The sequence below is a fragment of the Seriola aureovittata genome, chromosome 21, assembly GCF_021018895.1.
Source record: "Seriola aureovittata isolate HTS-2021-v1 ecotype China chromosome 21, ASM2101889v1, whole genome shotgun sequence".
In the NCBI taxonomy this organism is placed as follows: domain Eukaryota; kingdom Metazoa; phylum Chordata; class Actinopteri; order Carangiformes; family Carangidae; genus Seriola; species Seriola aureovittata.
Window position 1 is genome coordinate 7,348,939 of NC_079384.1, and position 15,054 is coordinate 7,363,992.

A 15,054-nucleotide genomic window follows, 5' to 3' on the forward strand; every position below is an offset into this window, starting at 1 on the left:
TGAATGGCAAGGTCCATTTTATTTATTCACTTGTGCAAATAGAGCAAATGTACAGAATAACATCTTAACTATGACAAAATAAGGAAGGAAGTAGCTTCATTCTATCTTAGGATGCTGAGTGTATTTTACATAATATGTTGCAACTCTAAATATCTTCATGCACGTCAAGTCTTTTTTCTATCAGTTGTGGCAAATGCCTCTTCAAGACAAAGTAACTGTTAATTGTCATAATAAATATAAAAATGTCAAAGTTAAAATACCAAAAATTACCAAATTTACATATTTTACATCTACTTCTGATAACACAGCCTACTGTTATTTCTTAGCTACATGTGCTGTATGACGTTTTTCCATAAAAGCTGCTCTTTTCTTGGTCAGATATCCACCACACAGCCCGGGGCATTGGCTCTTATGGCATCAGATATGACCTTTGCTCCAGATTCGCCGATGCCGTTTCCCTGCAAACTGCACAAACACAAAAACAGGAGTTAGTTTTTAATATGAGCAGAACGGCAGCATGTTGTCATCCTTAAAATCCTGCTCTCTGTGGTGTAAACACACACACACACACACACACACACACACACACACACACACACACACACACACAATAAATCACATACTATGAGGCATACAGATGCATAGTAGGATATATGGGAGCACAAAAGAAAACCCACTTGATGTATGTCAGTTGATGGTTTCCCTTCAAGGCTGTTGCAATGAATATTGCTCCATCCATACCCAGAGAGTTCTCCTGCAGACTAATAATACACACAGACACAAACAATGTATTGCTTTAGTCAAATGTCCAGTGATGTAAGTATAAAAGTCTAATTTTCAAACACAAAATGATGGATTTGGCTGAATGTTTGTCCAAGTAAACAGTCACTGCCAGTCAACAAAGAGAGTTAGTCCACTCCCAGCAGCAGCCTTGGAGGGAGCTACTACCTGATGATCAGTGAGATATGTTGTATCTGAGAGGCTGGAACTTATTTAAGACAAATACATTCAAACTGGGGAAAATGTATTCTCACACAACAGAAGAGGTGGATAAAAGTCCACCGTTGCATTCAGTGTCAGTTGTGTGTTACAAATTCAATGTATGAATTCGTTTTGAATTTCAGAAAATGTATTTTTCAAAACGCATATGTGAAAAAAACAAATAATGCAATTGAAACAATTTCTCTCCAGAGCAGGTGAATATGGGCAAATGTCACTGGTGATGAATTGTTTTTATGCTTTGTAAATTATGACAAAGTGACAAAGACAAAAGTGCACTTTCGGTTCACATGGATCATAACAAGCTCTTACTTCAATGACTTGAGGCTTCTGTTGCTTTTCAGTGCATTAGCCAGAGCTTTCGCTCCCTCCATCCCCACAGTGTTCCCACGTAGACTGAAACACAAAAATGGAAAAATGTGCAAACATTAAGTAGGAAACACAACAGTAGTTTTTGTATATTAATGGCAGAGTGTGTTTTAACACTAGCAACAATAGCAATGCAAAAAAAGAGTCACAGAGATTAGGGAATTTAAGATTAAGGCCTTCTCTTGCTGTAATGTCACTTCGCATTAGTGTTGTTTAGACACAGGGTGAAAGGACTGGGAAGTTCGCAGCTTCACAGTGAGCTTCCCTGTGCTTGTGGCATACTGGAGAGGTTCACAAACAGCTGAAGTCCGACCCTTGTTCTGGCTTATGTTCTGTTTTACCAGCCTTCAGTCCACAGTTCACAGTATTTTCCTGTAGTTTTCTGTTGTTGCAGTTTTTCAAAACCTGAAACGTGACACAAAGTCTTCTGTCCATATTTTATGCTTATTCTTCTATCTTATTGGGTTGTCTTGTTTTCCACAGTGTTGTTCTGTTGGAAGCCGACTTTTTTTACCTACTTCTTGCGAAATTACGTGGAGACCAAAATAAATCTTTATTTCAGTTAAGTTCCAGAAAGATTGAAAAAATGCTGGTATAATAAAATAACATGTTATATGTCATTTCATAATGTGATTTTGCTATAATAATATAATACAATATCAGTTTACGAAACTGTTTATGGACACAATAAGCAGTTAATCCAGCAAATGAAAAATACCTGCTCACACCGATTTAAAAATCATATAAAACTCAATATGACCAGGAATTCACATTGACTCAAATATGTATTGTCATACTGTCTAACCATAAGTGCGATATAACCAGACAGACTTGTTTTTCTGTTTTGAACTTAAATAACAGCCCAGCGAGTGATGCATTCATTCAGACAGGTGTTGGAAGGGTTTGTGTTTATGTCTCAGTGAAGGAAAGACCTGCTGATCACATGCATGAATGTGATGGTGAAATGATGTCTGTCTCAAGAAAGTGGAGCTGCAATCACTGCAGTTAAATTATGTGCTGGCATTTTCAGACAAACAAAGACACATTTAAAGCAGGCAAATGAGAGGGTAAATGTTTTTCAGACAGACTGAGTAATAGAATGAAATTATATTCTCGAGGAGTAACAGTCCTTCTCATCGATCCAACAGTCCAGCTTGATCTCTTTCGAGCCAGTTCATGGTTGGTTATACCTGGGATGCGATCAGCAGCGACTGATGATGTAGAAAAGAGCAAAACCCCAACAGCAGGACTGAACTCTGCTGGTTTTAAACTGTTTGCTTATTGTATGTGACTGAATGTCAAATCACAAAAGAACAGTTTGAAGCATGAGAGACAGTTTGGACTCACTCTAATGTTTGCAGGGTTTGGTTGGTCAATAGAGCCTCTGCCATGGCAATGGCGCCTTTTGTGCCTGCTGAGACCCCCTGGAGACTAAAGAGACAGCACACAACACAGTGAACACATGGGAAAATAACAGAAAACACACATGTAGAAAGATTTTGGTAAATTATCATTTGAATGTGAATGTATATTATACATATGTGCATAAAAAATTACTTGTGTGATCATTTATTTTAAATATCCATCAGTCACTGCACACAGTTATAATACCAACCACAATGTATGAAGAGACGCGTTGGTTTTCAGGGCTTCTGCAAGAAAAATGACGCCTTCATTCCCAATAGCGTTCTCCTGTAGACTGCAACACACACAGACACAGTGTCAGCTGTCAATAACAATACAACCCTGTCACGGAAATTTCACATAACTGTTCAGTGGTGAGTGAAAGGACTGATAATGGGATAAAGAGGGTGACAATGGCAGAAGGCTTACTCCAAGAGCTGCATTGTGCTGTTGGAGATCAGAGCATGGGCCAGAGCTTTAGTGGCAGAGGACTTGATGAAGTTCCACTGGAGACTGGGAAAAGAGAGACATAAGGTTTACACATAAAGAAAATACTGCATATATGAGTCTCTCTGCAGGGGTGGAAAGTAACTAAGTATTTTTAGTCCAGTCTGTTTTAAGGTACTTCTACTTTACTTGAGTATCTCCAATTTCTGCTGCTTCTGAAATTAAATTACTGTGAACAATTTTTATTTGGTAAACAGCTATATCTTCTTGTATGTGTTTCATGTGTGTTTTTTTTACAAATAATTACAAATCTCATGGTAGAAATATGATCACATAAAACTTATTTACATTTAAAAGCAGCTAGAATCAAGATGATCCTGATGCTAGTGGAGTGGATCAAACCTGTTCATTTTATTTTGGCACCATTATTGTGGCACGGCAGGAACTTTTTCAAGACGATTGATGCCAGATTTACTCACAGGATAATATATGTATCTATGTGCATGCTTGAATTTCCATTACAAGCCTCACTTACTGCAGAGAGGTGAGGCCTTGATTAAACTTGATTGCGCCAGCTATAGCCTGAACACCATCATCATGCAAGAGGTTGGCTGTGAGACTGGAATGCACACACACACACACACACACACACACACACACACACACACACACACACACACACACACACACACACACACACACACACATTAACTACAGAGTGAAAAAGAGACAGAATACTGTGAAAAACACAAGAGCACAAGGTTAGGTATTACAGAAGAGCGTGAAATACTTCATTCTCTACATTATGTGTAAAACATGTGGCTTTCAAGTTTGAAAATCCCTCTCACTTTAATTGGGAAAAGGTGATTACACAAATGATCGTAAAAGCTGGAATAGATTAATACCATGACTGTTAAGTGGACAATGTCACCAAATGTCTTGAGTTTTCCATCATGCAATAGCCCTGAGTGACACCTCATAGTCTGGGGGAGTGACATTTACTGAACAGTCAGATATTACCATGCCTCTGTGGAGCATTACACGATGTACTGCTATTAATGAGGTGACTTACTCGAGGTCCTGTAGAGAGTTGTTCTCATGGAGCGCATGGGCCATGTTCTTTGCTCCCTCCACCCCGATGGAGTTCTCCCTTAAACTAACCACACAGAGAAAATACATGGAAAGGGAACGGAAGGGTTAAGAAGTCACAGTATTCCCAACAATCTCCATGCCAAGGAACTCTCACTGTCAGTGTCGTATCGTATTGACTAGTATTAATTAACATAGAGTATTTATTTAGTCCCAATATCGTATTAATGGCTATTTTTCTAAAGGAATAGTTTGACATTTTGGGATATATTATATTCTTTTTTTAAAGAAAAGAGATCAATACATTCTCATGTTGTATAGTAATTGAGAAGCTACAGCTTAGCTTAGCATTGCATAAAGACTGGGGACCAAGTAGCCTGGCTCTCTCCAATCCCTCAACCAGCAACTCATGTCATCTATAACTACAACTATAAAATAAAGACAGGCAGGAATGAAATGCTGAAGGAGAGCTTGCACCGTGGAGCAAAGGCCGTCCTGGACTTCATGTCAGGACTTATGGCTCTCTACATTTACTGGGCAGATAGAGGAGTAGTATCGATTTTACGCCAATAAGTGTGATTACAGATATTATTCTCGCAGGAAAGCTATCCAGTCAAACAGAGAGAAGCTTCAACTTTAACACTCACTTTAAGGAGACAAGGCCACGGTTCAGCCTGAGTGCTTTGGTTAAGGCAGTCATCCCCCTGTTGCTGATCGAGTTACTCTGAAGTCTGCAAAAAGAAACACAATATATGAATATGAACCAAAGTATAATAACTCAATGTGAAAATGGATTAGACTTCTGAATAGAAGGTGATGGGTGATGTGGAGGCTACAATGCATTCTTGTGTAGAAGGTACTGACTGAAGCGAGAGCAGAGTGTGGTTGAGTGTCAAAGCCTCTGCCAGGGCCACGGTTCCTTTGTCCCCAAGCTGGTTGCTACAAAGGCTGGAGATGAGAAAAAAAACAGACTGAGCAGATTAAGAATTTCATTCATCGCAAGGAATAATATGTAACCCAATACAGGTTCAGTGGTAAACGAGCAAAACGTTAGTCTATTAGTGAGTTAATCCACTGAACTGAATGTATAATATTTTTGAATAATCATAACAGCTCAATAGCAGGTACAGTATGATATAGTCAAGACCAGTACAGTAAGTGCATATATGAATATAAGATTACATCAGCTTTGTGAGAGTCCGGTTTGTCTTCAGCGCATCCGCAATCCTCTTGGCTCCACCTGCTCCAATTGTATTCTTCCGTACACTGAATCAATACATGCATGAAAGAGAAATTCACTGATTCTTCGTCATATAATATAAACAGGACATGCAACCAACACAAGTGAAGCACAGACAATACTCACTTCAGCGACACCAATTTGCGGTTGCACTGCAGTACTTCTGCAAGGGCCTGAGCTCCTTCTTCCTCAATGGCATTGTTCTGGAAGCTGGGGTTAAGAACATCGAATGTTATCCTGGCATTTTGTAGGATCACTGTGTGCATAAACCAAAGTCTATAGCAATTACACTCACTTGATCGATACCAGGACTTGGTTCATTTTCAGAGCTTCAGCCAGGAACTTTGCACCTTTAGAGCCGATATTGTTGTTCCGGAGACTAAATTATAAATAGATGGTTAGATGATGTAAAGCAATGTACAGTAGTAATTTAAACACTATATACCAATTTATATGCCTGTGAAATATGAAGACAATGACCATAAAAACTACAGCAATTCAGGGACTGGGAGATAGGCACAAACTGTGACTTTTACTTGTAAAAGCTGCAGTATATAAGACAAAATTGTCATCTAGAAAAATGCTCAAGAGAACTTCAGGGACCAATATCTACAGAACACCATTTCACCTCAAAGTAATAAGTAAGTCGAAATCTGAATTATATGTTTCTCCAAAATAGCTGCAAGAAGGTGCAATTTTCGAACTTTTGCCTCCCTTGTAATTTTGATGTGCTATAATATAAAACTACACAGACTAGGAAGTATTCAACAAAATGTTTATCAAATATTATATTACCATTAATAGTATATTTAACAGCTGTTCACCAGAACATACACACACACGTGAAAAATGAAAGGAAGTATGTCTTAGTAAGGTGTTGGGCCAAATCATTTTCATACTCATCAAATCATTCAGTGACGCCTCGTGCCCGATGGATGGAGGCACTGTCATCCTGTTGCTTCACTAATTTTTCTGGTTTTTCCTTTAATTTCTCACCTGTCTGTATCTGTCATATATACGCTGCCAGCAAGCAAACATGTCTTGTGTAGCTTTAAGCATGCAATGGTTTATACTATAGTATAGCATGATCTGCTTTTGGGAAACTTTGACATTGCAGTTTTTTTTTCTTTAGGCACCCAACTTAAGCTTAGTGCAGGAAAAGCATACCAGTTTCCTCTTATGAACTCCAAAGGTTATGTTCGTTCACTTAATTCAGTTGTACTGAATCATATGTCAAAAGAAACAAAAAGATCTCACTTGAGAGAAATTAGTGTCCGGTTCACCAACAGGGCTCGGCTCAGTGCTTTGGCTCCTTTGTTGCTGATGGCGTTTTCTGCCAAACTGAGGGGGTGAATAAAAGTGGTTACAATCATATGGTGCAAAATATTAATGACAATCCTACAAACGCATAATAATCACTGAGCATCTCTGACACCCTTGTGTTCAACAAGACGGACACCAAATCATAATTAAAGTTTCACCATGTATGTCAGCAATCAGGCAACTTCATTTGATAGAGGTCTGTAAAATGTTCTTCAGATGATGCTTTACCTCAATAAGGAGGGAGAAATGTAAGTGTGACCTCACCTTATCTTCTGAATATGGCAGTCTTTGGCGCTCAGGAGGCTTCCCAGCAATTCCATGACATCATCTTTGAAGTGATTATTCTCCAACCTGTTGAACATAAAACAACGTGAGTTTCACCCTTCAATCCGTCTCCTGAATTTTAGTTTCTTGGGAGACAGTGCTTTGGGGACCTGACCTGAGATGGCTGCAGTACAGCAACTGTGGGAGCAAACATTTCACTGTGGCGTAGTTCAGAGAGCCTGTAAGGTTGGTCTGTTCGCTGCACTCTGGAGACACATGCAGCAGGTAGCCCAGCACAACACAATGAGCCCGACTTAACTTCCCTGCCAGACTACCAAGCCGTAAATCATCCTCTACACTCCGCAACAGCTCTGTGTGTTGCAGCTCTTGTAAACAATAAGCCAGGTTGACTGCACGCAGGGACACCACAGCACCCCCGCTGTCCAAGAGGCCTTGTAAAAATCCTGCTGCCCAGCCCTTCTGATTTCCATCATCTTTCCCAAGGGCCAAAAGCCCAGCGAGAGGTTTCAGTGCCATTGGGCACAGCAGGCCTGTCAGGAAGCGCACAAACACATCCAAATGACCTTCTTCAGCCTGTTGTGCATGCTGAAAGGCACTTCTGAAGTGATTCTGGAAACCGATCTTGGGCCAGGACATGGTGCTCTCTGAGAACAAGTCAAAGATGGCTCGCTTGGAGGAGATATGGTAGAAAGTAGCTGCAAGAAACTCCTGCAGCGTCAGATGTGTGAACCGATAGGTTGTGTATATGGCTGACTCCTCCCGAACAAGAACTCCTGCACCAAGACTGCCTTGAGTTAACAGTAGATCTATCCCATAGGCCCTGAGGTCCTGCTCACTGAAGGTGTACTTGTGTTTGAGGAGCCCATAAAATGCCAGTCGCCCAAGATTCCCCAGCAGTTTACGATTGCTCCCATGAAGCTGCTCCGTTTTCACAGGCTCCCTGCCTCTTGGTTCGCCTACTTCTGCCTTCATGGAACAGAAGTGGGCGTAGAGCTCAGTGCAAGTCCTTGGAAGGCTCTCCTGTGTTTCACTCTGCATGATGTACATCAGAGTATCAGCTACTATCCAGCAAATGCACGGTATGTAGCACATCACCATTAAGATCTTATGGGACTCCAAGTGTGCCCATATTTTCCTAGCGAAATCCTTCTCGGAGAAGTGGTGGTTTAGGAAGATCTGGATGTCCTTTGGGCTGAATCCTGGGATCTCTGTCACCCTGTCTACCAGTCCTCCTGGGATGAGCGAGGCCACTCCCGGCCTGGAAGTCACCCACACTGCTACGTCAGGCAGCAGATTCCCCCGGATGATGTTAGTAACTAAGTCGTCAATGGACACTTCTTTCTTCGGGTCGCTGCAGGGTGCTGCATCAGAAAAATTTAATGTGCAGCGGAATTCATCCAAACCATCAAGTATGAGCAGTGTCCGACAGGAGCTGCTCAAGATCAGATTGGGGTCTGTTAAATGAGGAAAAGCCATTTTTACCAATTTCTCAGCTGAAAGCTTCTCCAGTGAGTTCAGCTGACAAAAGGTAAAAGGTAAGACGAAGCTCACATCTGAACAGATGGCCCCTTGGCTCCACTGTCTGATGAAGTGTCTGACCCAGGTGGTCTTGCCAATACCGGCGACTCCAACTGTGAGGGAGACCCTGGGAGGCAAACTGACCCGCGTCAGGGGCTCCAGAAGCTTGGCCAGCACCAGCTGTCTGAGATGATTTCTTTTCCCTCCTTGAGTCGCCCCAACCTGCATCAGGTCATGCTCCTTTTGCTGGATGTCAGAAAGCCCGTCGACCAGAAGTAAGGTTCTTGCCGAGATGTTCAATTTGGGGCAGCTGACTGAATCTCTGTCTCTGCACTGCTCATATCGACGTAAAAGCACCTCTTTGTGCTCCTTCACCATGTAATCTGTTAAAAAAGTTAACTGAGGTTAGTGTCAGTGGTGAGAAAAATTATTATTAGTTAGTTTAAAAATAGTAATAGTAAGAAATAGGTTTTTTTATTGTTTGCCATGAAGTTGGAGCAGGAAATGAAATGCATTTATATAGCACTGGTGCAAAGTGCTTCTCAGCATGTTACATTTACTCTCACACATACACTGAAGACGGCAGCGAACAGCTCATGAGGAGCAGTTTGTGACTGTACAGGTATTAAAGAATCGAACCACCACCCCCTGCTATTACTGGATGATCTGTTCTACCATTTGAGCAACTGGATGCCTAAACTACTTGCTGATAACAGTTTTTTCTTCATGCTTTAAATGAATTACCAACACAGAGATAAAATCCCATTTGAAGTCCCTTACCGTGGTTTATGATGAGCTGGGCCACCTGAGAATCTGAGCTCTCTACGAAACCCTGGAGGGCATCAGAGCCTTGAGTGTCCTTGCCACTGACTGTAGTTGTGAGCATATTAACCTGGTCCTGTAGCCGGCCCGCTTCCTTGATCCTGGTCTCCTCAGCTGAACTCAGCACATTCACCTTTCTCAGGTGGGCTAACATCTCCTCCAGGAAGGAGGCTGAAGTGAAGCGTCGCAGCTCGTCTTGATGCTTTTTGATCCAGCTAAGTTCTAAACCAAAACAGAGCAGAGATGAGAGAAAACTCTTAAGTCATGAGTATTGTGGTTGACAAGGAACAATGACAATAGTTTAGTCTGACCCAGAGTAATACTTCTTCACATTGGGAAAGATCTCATTGCAGAGAGTCCTGAAAAAACATTGCCAGTCAACAAAAACTCTACACTACACTTATAAAAGGATACATGCTGGTAATTCTTATTATGTGCACATAAGGAACATACATTTTCCAATTAAATGTATTTTAGAAAGCGATGTCATGAGTCTGAAGGCTCATGTTTGAGCCTCACTGCCTCACCATTTGTACTTCTCCTTTTTCTGTTGGGTAATGCAGTTGCAACATACCTGTAATTCTGATAAATGTCTGTTCTTCTTTTTCATTTCTCTTTTCTTTTTCTCTTAACTGTGTATTTCATGCATATGGACAGGTTCATCCTCCTCATTTGATGGTTTCTTCGAGAGAGAAAAAAATTGATCATCCTCCCTATAACCTGCACAAACACACTCCTCTTTTCCTAATCCTGTTCCAACCATCATCTCTCTTCTTTTTGTCATGCTGGCTCTATGGATAGCAACGAGCGTCTAGGTATTCGTGATCCCCAGTGGATGAATCCTAACAACTGATGGTGTTAGTCAAGTCACGACAGTTTTATTTATATATAGCCAAATATCACAAATGTATATATATATATATATATATATATATATAAATATGACACCCTATATCTGTAGACTGTTGATTTGATAAGGAAAACCTGAGCCGAATAAACCTTTAAATAGGTGAAATAATGAAGGAAACCTCAGGAGGAGCAACAGAGGATGGAGCCTCCTTCCAGGACAGACAGCATGCACTAGATATTGTTTGTACAAAAACCCTGACTTGAGTGCCATCATCATTAATAAACTTGAATTTATCCAATATTTTGGTTTATGACCAAATACCTGCAAAACTAATGACATACCCATCACCCTCATCTGCACTATCACTTATACTATGTTTGGTACTAATTAGCAAGTGTTCTAACCTGCTAAACTGGTGAACATGGTAAACGTCAAACCTGTTAAACATCAGTGTGTTAGCATAGAAAACTTTCCGGAAGTCTGCCTGCTTCACTTACAACCCAACTAAAATCAAACACATATTTAGATTCATTCATTTGAAAGTATACACACCTGAAAAATTTACTTTTGGCTAAAGTGGCATCAGTATCCCTCAAATCCCCTTTGGACATTCAGCAAAGCAAGAATCTCCGTCCTCTCTGAGTAAATTAAAAAGCTCTCCCTGGCATGCATGTGGTTAATGTCCAGGTAATCGTTTCAAGAATAACTGAGCTGTTCAATTCTTGAGAAAGATCAAAATAATTTCCAGCACCTAAAAGCTTCCTGAACAGTTTCCCCCCCACAGTCTCTCTCACACATATATATATATATATATATATATATATATATATATATATATATATATATATATATATATATAGAGAGAGAGAGAGAGAGAGAGAGAGAGAGAGAGAGAGAGAGAGAGAGAGACATATTCCAACCAATTTGTCTCTTTGCAGTTGACATCAGTCACCAGTTAGACCTTTATAATTTCACATTTCATTTTTCTCACAAGCCAACACGTAGACACTTTTTAACCGTCCAGTTTTTTACCCACCACATTCAAAAGCCCACCAAGCTCAGTGTCACCAGACTTCCCTACACAGTAACCCACAATATAATTCAAAATCTTCTTCAACTTGACTTTAAAGACTATCTAGAAACGACTGATCTGAACACTTGGAAGCCAAACTTCCACCATGAAAGATTGTCATTTCATCACGTCATTTATCACAGCTTCTGTTCCCTCACCAAAATGTCAATTTAAATGATGATTGATCTTCACTATAATAGAACTGGAGATTATTCTTTGGCTCTGTTTTGAATTAATGTACTTTTCTTTATACATCTAAATTCACTTTAATCACGCTGTTATACCCACTGGTTGTCAGGACCAAACACTGCTGTCTTTACCCACCCTCTGCAGTTGGGACTGTACAGTTGCTGTTATAGTTGTTTTTTCCGTTGCAACGTTTTTTTTGCATTAGTCTCTGTGTATGGTGCCTGCTCAAAGTTGAAAGCAGCTCCTGACATTAACCACTCTGAAGCCACAATGTTAAAGACACTCTTACCCTCTGTTTCTGCTTGTGAAGAGAGAGAGCAGGACGTAGACTGAAGGTCCACGTAGCAGTCGTCCTGCCAGGTAATGCGTTTGCTTCGGTCCAGGATAGAATCGTAATGTGCCTTCCTCTCCATGAGAGAGTTTGATATTTTCTGCCCCCAGGTGTTCCTGTTTGTGTCTAAACAACATGAAACAGCATTACTTCCACCATGTGCAACAACAACAAAAGGCATTACAGGTTGTGAGGAAGGAACATGAAGAAATGAACCAAGGCCTCAATATCTTCAAAGAACTTCAATCCCAGTTGTAGGCGACGGCTCCAAACGTGAATTTACTATAAATTGCATTAGGTCATGCATTACTGATTCAGGACGTCTTGAGAAGCAACAAATGTAAATGAATATCAAAATGAGATTTCTCATTCAGGACAATTTCTCCTATTGCTTTCACTGATAATGCTGAATTTCAATGAGGCAGGTCTGACAAACAGGTGGCCATAGAGCTTTCTTTCCACACCAACTTAACTAGTTTAGCACATTTCATAGTTTTCATTCATAATGCTTCACATAAGAAAGAAGTACTGTGAAATCTGACTTAATACAGCCTGAAAGATAAAATAGCCTTGATATCAGCAACACAAATTATTTGAGGCCTACTTGGTGTTGGAAAAAATGCATGTTGAAACTGCTTTACATTCAGCTCTCAACTTTAATTGGCTCCAATTCTGTCTTTTTTTAAATCACTTCTTGTTTCCTTGCCAAACACAGTGCTGAAAAGTCTATATTTACAAAAAACATCTATTCTGCTACTTGTTGACTTCAGATCTGCATTTGATGTAATTGACTGTGGTCGCTTTATTGCAAGGTTCGAGATGCAGGTTTGACTGTGGCCACGACTTAGTTTCCCTTCTCTTTCCTCAAAGTTCAGACCATTGTTTTGTGTGTGTGTGTGTGTGTGTGTATATATGTGTATATATATATATATATATATATATATATATATATACATACATACTGGAAAGAAAAAAATCCATTCATACACTGCTGGTGCAGTTCATTTTAGCCCTCTAGTGTTCAGATATGTAATTTCAGGGCAGATTGGAAGCTACAGTTTGTCCCTATCAGAGCGTGAACAGACGGGCCGGGGCTAGCTAGTTAGCATGCTAACTTCAGAAGAAAAGATGTGACAGAGACAACAGACAGAGTTAGAACTGGCGTTGCTTTCCATTGCTGGAGACCTTTTTATATACAGTCTATGCTGGAGACAGCTCTTGGTGAGGAAATGAATGAAGTTTGGTGCTACACTTACAATGTTTCTTCTATACTGGTAAATAAACAGCTGCTAATGCTAACGCGCTATGTAGCATTAGTGAAACATACAAATATCTCTTTTAAAGTTGGTATGGCCAACGTGGTAGTAAATAGTGGCTTATTTTCCACATCCAACGGAGTAACTTAAGCGTTCATTTAGGGTTATTTCTCCAAACACCTGGTGAATGTAGCTCCAATACTCACTCTCTTTTACCTCTGTTTTGGTCTCGTCCAACTCTCTTTAGGTTCATCGCTGTGTGACTCCTTTCAAATTGTTTCCACATTGTCGTTTGATACATTATTAGAAAAATATCACTCATTTCTAAACTGCAGATTGGCTGTAAGAATACAGTTTAAAGGCCCTGCACAGGTGTTTTCAGTTAATCTGGTTGATTAGGCCTCAAGTTGAAGGTAGGGGAGGCATGCTGGGAATTACATGACATTAATGACCTTACGTTTCACACTTTCAGTGTCATAACAACACTTCTTTTAGCTCCCTACTTGACTTTAACCTGAGACCTTTTTTTATCTTTTGTAAAGCATATTTTATTGCAGTATATAAATAGTTTATTATTAGTTTATAACTGCAGTAAAAGTACTGCAAAGATAAATTTAAATTAGGTTTGATGTTTCACTGAGACACACAGGAAATCGCAAATGCCTTCCTGTGTGGTTTGCTGCTGATCACGTAACTTCTCACAAAGGAAGCTAATTCAAAAAACCCAGACCTCAAATACATCAAGACAGCTCGCCAACTTCCTCTGTCAAGTTTACAGACAAGATGCCTTAATGAACACTTAACTGTTTATAAGTTGGCGAGACTGAACGTGTTGAACACCCAGTAAATACAGAGGAGCAAGTAAAATTTACACAATTATCATCATCAGCAACCAGCAAAAAATAACTAGCATTATCATTTGCACGATGCAAGCATGGCAGCATTGAACTGCAAAGGAAAACGCCATGCGTAGCAGATGTAAATGAAACAAAACAAGTAAAATATGAGGTTCCAGTAGATTATAGCAAAGTGAAGCACAGTTAATGGCTAAAGTCAGTTTTCGAAAACATCTGCAGCTGTTAAGGTAAAAAAAAAAAAAAAAAACCAAGCTGCAGTGTGAGACCACAGAACTCGGGCAACTCACCATGGGTTTGTCGATGTTGTCTATAGGTGTCAAAGGAAGGAACACGTAGCCCAAACGGATGTTTTATATGGTAACACCATAATTCTCATGAAAGCAGACGTAGGACAATTTCAAGTGCGAGTTAGAAGAACAGCTAAGGAATGAAATCTAGCACAGGACTAATGAGCACATTAAACAAGTCACAAACACACAGCAGTTGAAGTCATCATAACTCAGTAGTTGCTGGGAGCCACCGCTTCATGCTGCAGCTCCTTCCTGTCTATCTACACTGCTTTCCTGTGTTGTGGTTAGCAGGTTGAAGACTGAAAAGAAAAAAAGAAAAAAAAAGAAAAAAACTTCTGCTTTGTACTGCAGGCAATGTGACACGGACCAAGGTCTGAGAGCTTAACCTTCAATGTCTTCAGTCTGTCCTATTTAAGACAACTATGCAGTGGGTGTTGAAGCACAGAAGAGCGGCGAGATAAGAGATGCTGTATGATAACTGGTGCGTTAAGGCTCACCAGACATAAGCATAAAGGCTTTGGTTAAGAAATGCACCAGGAAGTGCTACTGCAGACAGATGATGAATAAACAAACCAAGAATTTCTGCTCAGAGCAAAGATATGATCCTCTATACAGATGTGGGCAGGCTGCACTACTGCACATCTGAAACTTTCGAACAGACTGTTGTCTGGGGCGGGGGGTGTGTGTGTGTTTAGTGGCTGCCTAGAGATTGT

At 40.3% G+C, this 15,054-nt stretch overlaps 1 protein-coding gene across 5 annotated transcripts; it reads right to left on the reverse strand.

The window, feature by feature from the left end:
- nlrc3 (NLR family, CARD domain containing 3) lies at positions 1-15,037 on the reverse strand. 5 transcript variants are annotated; one of them, XM_056366104.1, is made up of 20 exons: positions 13,411-13,510; positions 11,897-12,064; positions 10,071-10,178; positions 9,455-9,718; positions 7,311-9,057; positions 7,136-7,222; positions 6,806-6,889; positions 5,844-5,927; positions 5,675-5,758; positions 5,491-5,574; positions 5,173-5,256; positions 4,956-5,039; positions 4,292-4,375; positions 3,755-3,838; positions 3,202-3,285; positions 2,984-3,067; positions 2,716-2,799; positions 1,312-1,395; positions 678-761; positions 1-465 (listed from the first exon to the last, which is right to left on the reverse strand). In XM_056366104.1, the coding sequence occupies exons 4-20, from the start codon at positions 9,648-9,650 to the stop codon at positions 375-377; spliced, it is 3,213 nt and encodes a 1,070-aa protein (XP_056222079.1). In that variant the 5' UTR covers positions 9,651-9,718; positions 10,071-10,178; positions 11,897-12,064; positions 13,411-13,510; the 3' UTR covers positions 1-374. The 5 variants fall into 5 exon arrangements, with proteins under 5 accessions (XP_056222079.1, XP_056222077.1, XP_056222076.1 ...); XM_056366102.1 differs by lacking the exons at positions 10,071-10,178; positions 13,411-13,510 and adding an exon at positions 14,339-15,037; XM_056366101.1 differs by lacking the exon at positions 10,071-10,178.
- Between the last annotated feature and the right edge of the window lie 17 nt (positions 15,038-15,054).